At 33.9% G+C, this 6,386-nt stretch overlaps 1 protein-coding gene across 5 annotated transcripts in view; it reads right to left on the bottom strand.

Annotated features, from left to right (window-relative positions):
• LOC106460198 (2-acylglycerol O-acyltransferase 2-like) overlaps positions 1–1,991 on the bottom strand; it is a 48,301-nt gene extending 46,310 nt beyond the window's left edge. For 2 of the 5 annotated variants that reach the window (XM_022386860.1, XM_022386858.1), the window contains exon 1: positions 1,745–1,991. In XM_022386860.1, the coding sequence (XP_022242568.1) occupies positions 1,745–1,764 (20 nt within the window). In that variant the 5' untranslated portion in view covers positions 1,765–1,991. Of the gene's footprint in view, positions 1–287; positions 394–1,440; positions 1,527–1,744 lie in introns of those variants that run through there. The other 3 variants (XM_022386862.1, XM_013919883.2, XM_022386861.1) reach the window with 3 other exon arrangements.
• Positions 1,992–6,386: the final 4,395 nt, after the last annotated feature.

Here is a 6,386-nt window from a genome sequence, read left to right as displayed (position 1 = left end):
ATGTAGAGTTGCTAAGTGTTCTAATTAGCTCACCCACTAAAAAAGAATACACATCTTTTATTTTATATATATATATATATATATATATTACACACACAATAATACATAAACAAGATTTTATAAATTATTGTTTCAACTTAACGGTCTAGTAGCATATTTAATATTCATAGAATGGGGGTAATCACTAACACAAACTATGTTAAAATATACGCCTTTCTAAGTACAACATCATTTCTTCATCTATATACTATAGTAACTATATAGTATTACTAGTAATAATAACACACCTTACACTACAGATAAATCCACAAGAATACTACAACCTCTCCGATTCTTGGTTATACAGAAAGTAAGCGTATTTTATAACTCAAACGTCAAAGTACCAACACTCGTGGTCACAAGTTTAACGCGATTGCGCGGCTGAGGCATTTTTTTTGCATAATTTAAATATGACTGTATAATAATTGGTTGAATGCACAAGCAAACTACGGATTTTTAGATTTAGTAAAGCCAAGTGTAGATCAGTATAATAAGATTTATAGCTTTCGACGTTATTTATTACACTTGATATTAGACATTAGTATTAGTTAGACTAATTATATTTTTTAAACTATATTTCGTTATTCAGGCCCATAGGGTTTTTCCAGAATTAGAAGAGATAGTATTTCAACCACAATATATTCGCCATTTAAATTATTAAAAATATAATAGGCCCAATCAGTGGCATAAGTACGCTACTGTGCCCAATATGACCATTATAATCATGTTTCATAGACTTAGAGGCATGGATAAGTGGTTAGGGCATTCGATCACTTCGCAATCTGACAGTCGCGAATTCGAATTCCTGTTCCACTAAACATGCCTGCCCATTCACATGTGACTGTCAATCCCACTACTTGTTGGTAAAAGAGTAGCCCAAGAGTTGGCGGCGGGTGGTGATGGCTAGCTACTTTACCTCTATTCTTTCACTGCTAAATTAGAGACGGCTAACGCAAATAGCTCTCGTGTAGCTAGCTTTGCGCGAAATTAAAAACAAACCAAATCGTAAGCTTAAGAAAGGCGTTCACATCATAACAATAGTTTTTAATCTAGTTTGTATGTTTTTATTTCACGGGCATTTGTTGGTTAGACAGTCTGATTAATTGCTTGTCAAAAGACTTCTAAAGGCCAAAAGTGTGTTTAGTTCTATTGTTGTTATTTCATAAAGAAATAAAAGTTTTCAATTGCTGTTGATTTTGGAATTGCATTGATTATGCTTAACAACCACTTCAATGCTATTGTTTCCAAGAGGAACGAAAAACTGCGAATACTGTTCTAGTGGTCTGTGTCTTAAGATTTCGAGTGATATAAGTATAACTGGAGCAGTTGATACAGAACGTGTGGCTGTAAGATACATAATTGTGGTATTATTCCGAATAAACGTTTGTCGTCATTACTCACCTTCCAGACTTAATTAACCTCTCCCCCAACTCTGCATACTTTTAGTTTGTTTAACTTGCATGTGTTTAGAAGATAAAAGTCATAGAACTATTAAGCTATTTTAATTTAAAACCGATTTCTCAAAAAATATAAGACAGGCAAACTCGCCAATAACAGCAGATTCGATTAAGAAATAAGGGGAGTATTCTGTAATAGATAACGTGACCGAGTTCTTTAAGCGTAAAATAAATCTTGACAAATGCGAATACACGATCAAAATCTTTTTTATAACAAATAAACGATAAACGGAAAAAAATGTGCTTACCTACGCAGACGTAATGACATTCCTTTCTTGTTTGTTAGTTTGAAGTTAAGCACAAAGCCACATGAAGGGCTATCTGTGCTCTGCCCACCACGGGTATCGAAACTCGTTTTCCAGCCTTATAAGTACGCAGACATACCACTGTGCCCTTGGGGGAGCCACTCCTTTCTAATAAGCTCCACAGCTCTCTCTGCCTCAAAATTAGTATCGGTAGAACTAGAACATGTTGTTCTTGAAAGAAGTCTTCACTTAACGATCTCTTAGTAGACAGTGACTAAAGAAAGTGCACCTGAATTCAACAGGTGACTTTGCTTTCTCTGTCCGTTTGACAGCGTCACCTTGTGACCTTTGTCCTTTCACAGCATTGGTTGGCTGTTACACCACACTCATCCAACAAAAGATATTATGGTGCAAATTCTTTAAAACCAGATTTAGATATTACTGCTATAACTAGAGAACAAAGAAACGAAGCAACTAGAACCAGATTATATTAACAACTTTTTGAACTATCTGTTACCACTATTATGGGATGTAAATCAAACAACTAAAAGTTTTCAAAAACGCTAAGTCATTAAAGTAGATAGAAAATATATGACACATCTGCATATCATATTGTCATGTAGAGTTGCTAAGTGTTCTAATTAGCTCACCCATAAAAAAGAATCACATCTTTTATTCACATTATATATATATATATATTGTTGAAAGCTATATTTTCAATGTTTTAATTTAGATGGTTGTTAGACGAAGTTTGTCATTACGACGACGTAAAGATTTAGAGAGTTCATGAAAGTTATGCTTCTAGAAAGTTCGTCTAATATGTAGAAAGTACAATATAAATATGAGTATAATTAACCAATTAAGCCATTTCAGTGTCAGGAAAGTTATTCAATGATAGTAGTGAGAGTCATTGTGTTTGTTCTTCTATTCAATTATTCAGTAAGTTACATGTTTATTTATTCATCAAAGCTATATAAAATTAAGTTAGGCTTATGTACCACCAGTCTTCCACTTATGCTGAAACATTGTATTTGAAGCTAGATTTACAAACAAACACGGCTGTAACAAAACTTTATTGAAGAAATGAATTAATTTGTTATCATTATGTGGACTAGACTTGGCATTATTTTTCATTGAATAATCCAAAATAATCTGCCAATGGACAGAACTCGTCACAAAACGGTGTCAGAAGTGGGATTATTTTGATGAAAATTAAATAGAACTTTGAGTAAACTTTAACTTTCAAGATGACAAAACATAGCGAGATCAAAAACTTATTAAAGTGGATGAAACAATTAAAATAAGGACAATAAGAAAAAGTGGCCAAAACCTAAAGACCAAAAGGAAAATTTTGTTTTCATTACAATGACAGAAAATTAAAAACAGATCCAAAAGGAATTTATAAAAGACTGAAAGAAGAACAATACAAATGAGACAGTAACTCAGAAGAATATGACAGAAAATTAAAGAATATCAAGAAAAGAGGGACAGTATAATATAGTCATGTGTTATATGTTTTCCAACATAACCGTCCAGCTGTGAGTTATGACAATTTTCAAATTGCCTTGTCCTACAGGTTCAGAGTGATACAACAGAAGGAAGTATCCAGAGCAAAGTTCTAGAACAAGATACAGAGGAAAGAAGAGATCTTGGCCAAACTTGAAGATATTTAAAGACTTTCACAATTATCTTACCAGGATGCTCACACGAAATAACGGATTGGTTAGCACATGACTCATTTATAGATAGCATAAAAGATGAGCGTATGAGAATTAGGTTGAAGCAAAGTACATGTACATCCTTAGGAACCTCTCCAGGTGGCAATGGAACTTGAATCCATTAAAATTGCAGAAAAACAACCAAAGGCACCATTTAAAAGATACGGAAGTATCAGATCAAGTGGTATTGAAACAGTAACTTCCTCTGATGATAGTCTAGAAGAACTGAATTGATTAGCTAGGCAACTAGTTACATAGAATCGAGGAAAAAATTACAAGACACTAGATTTTTAAGTATAACTTAAAAGGACATATTGCCCAGGAATTGCAGATAAAAGCATGTTGGGAATAACAACTCCTCCTAAAGGATATCAGGAAAAGGGAAATGCTATAAATGAGGGGAACATGACCAGTAGAGCCAATATTGTGAGTAATAAACAGTTCTTGATATATCAAGGAAGCAATATTTTAAGGATGAGCCTTCAACCCCAACCAAATCGAGGAACAACAAAGGGCAAACCAGATATCGAGAAACATAAATTATCTGGACTAATGGGTACGTTTCAACTCAGAATACTACATATGCCCTAAATGAAATAAGAAATTTATTATGTAAAGAAACCAGTTCACAGTTTTACAAAATTTGGTAATGAAAGGTGGAAAATTATCTCCAATGATGAAGAAAGAAGATGTTTGGTGCAAACAGTAAGTGAACAAATTTTCAGCAAGAAAAAATTTATAAGTTACTCTTACTGTAAGAAACGTTTTTACTCCTCATATTTATGGATAATTGACATCAAGTAAGAGTGAAAGTTGAGAACTAACATTATGAGGAGACATGGATGCGAGGTTAGGCTAACATCAAATAGCTTCACAGAGTTTGACCAGGAAATCTATTTACACTACATGGCAATTACTACACCAAAGGTTGAACTTCCAATGAAAACAAGGAGGGCAGTCATTATAACATTAAGAAGTGAAATACTCATACCAGGTGATTTTAGGAATAAATCCACATCTAGTGACTGGACTACAGTATAACCAAATTCTGCAGCATTTCCTGGTGAATTAATGGTTGGAAGAAGCCACGAACACAAGATTCGAGTAAGTCTGGGTGGGATTTCTAGATGTAAAGCTATACAAATAGTACTTCCACATCCTAGAATATCATGGTAGTCACATTTAAGACAAGATGTAGGAAGTCCAACGTCAAATCCTCGCATAGGAACAACTTACCATCTCATATAAATAGCTCTATGAACAAAGCTGTGGAGGTCTTACAGCTTATAAATACAGAAAATATGTGATTTTCTCATGGAATGTCAAGATACCTTCTCCATTGGACCTCACGACTTAGGCCAAACAAATAAAATATATCAAAAGATTGATATCAGAGAGGCATCCCAATTCGTCTGTTGGCTAGAAGACTTTCACTTGCAAAACAGGCTAAGGCTTTCAATGAGTGATAGAATCGAATACTAGTCTTTGGGTATCGTATATTGCATTTGTGAAGAAGAAGTATGGATCCACTAGGACTATTGGAAAGGTAATGAAGTCACAAAGAAGGATTCCTAACCACTGTCAAAGAGTCATTCTACTTTGAATGTTCTATCTGGATCAAAGTGGTTTTTAACATTGGATATAACAGCAGATATTGGTAAATGCAAGTTGATGAAGCAAATAGAGATAAGACAGCCTTTACTGCAAGATATGGTCTGTTGAAGTTTGTTGTGTTATCATTTGGATTATGTAATGCACCTGTTACATTTCAATGACTAACGGAGAATGCTTTCTCTGAACCATACTGAAACATTGTACTTATCTACTGGATGATATAATTACACATGAAAAGACCTTTGATAATGCTTATAATGGATTAAAGGAAGTTTTGGATTGGCTGAGAAAATATAACTTTAAGCTGAATTCCAAGAAATGAGAGTTGTTCTGCCAACAGGTGAGTTTTCAGGGACACATAGTCAGCAGAGGGGGAATGTCTACAGACCAAACAAAGATTGAATCTGTTCAGAAGTGATCAACACCAAATTGCTTGTATGATGTAAGAAGAAGATTGTTTGGACTACGCTTTTACTTATTCCATTTTGTAACATCATTTTCTGAGATAGTTCATCTACGACATAAATTACTTGAAAAACCAAATCAGTTTTGTTAAACCACTGATTGTTAACAAGCATTCAACAAATTGAAAAAAATAATTAATCACTACTTTCGTATTAGCATACCCAACTCTTGAAGATCCACTTATTTTAAATGCAGATGCTAATAATTGTGCAATGGAAGCGATGTTATCACAATTAAACACGGAAAAGAGTTATTAAGTATTGTTCAAGCCCTAAGACATTTCCATCAATACCTATATGGACAAAAGTTTACACTCCAGACAGTTCATGCATCATTGAACTGGCTGGTGAATTTTCATTATCTAGAAAACCAAATAGCAAGATGGCTCTAAAAACAACAAAAGTGCGATTTTAACATCGTGCATTACTCTGGATGGCACCATGTAAATGCTGATTGATTATCCCAAAGACCATGTCTTAATGAAGAATGTAAACAATGTGAAAAGAGGGAAGCATGAAATAGAAATGAAGATCAAACTAAAGTATGACAGAGTATAATCCAAAATGTGGCATTCACAAGTTATGATAATGAAATAATGTTCGATGACGAAGAACCCACTTTGAGACTAATAATGCTTGGAGACGGCTTGAATGGGTAATGAAGAAAAACTTTAATATAAGTTTAATATAAGAGCAAATGTACAACGTTTCGACAAGGTTTTGTCATTACCTGATGACGACAAAACATTGTCGAAACGTTGTACATTTGCTCTTATATTAAACTTATATTAAAGTTTTTCTTCATTACCCATTCAAGCCGTCTCCAACCATTATTGGTCTCAAAGTGGG

This window comes from Limulus polyphemus, unplaced genomic scaffold (assembly GCF_000517525.1).
Source record: "Limulus polyphemus unplaced genomic scaffold, Limulus_polyphemus-2.1.2 Scaffold727, whole genome shotgun sequence".
Lineage (NCBI taxonomy): Eukaryota > Metazoa > Arthropoda > Merostomata > Xiphosura > Limulidae > Limulus > Limulus polyphemus.
The sequence above is the reverse complement of the archived record's forward strand: the minus strand, read 5'-3'. Positions and strand labels throughout refer to the sequence as shown.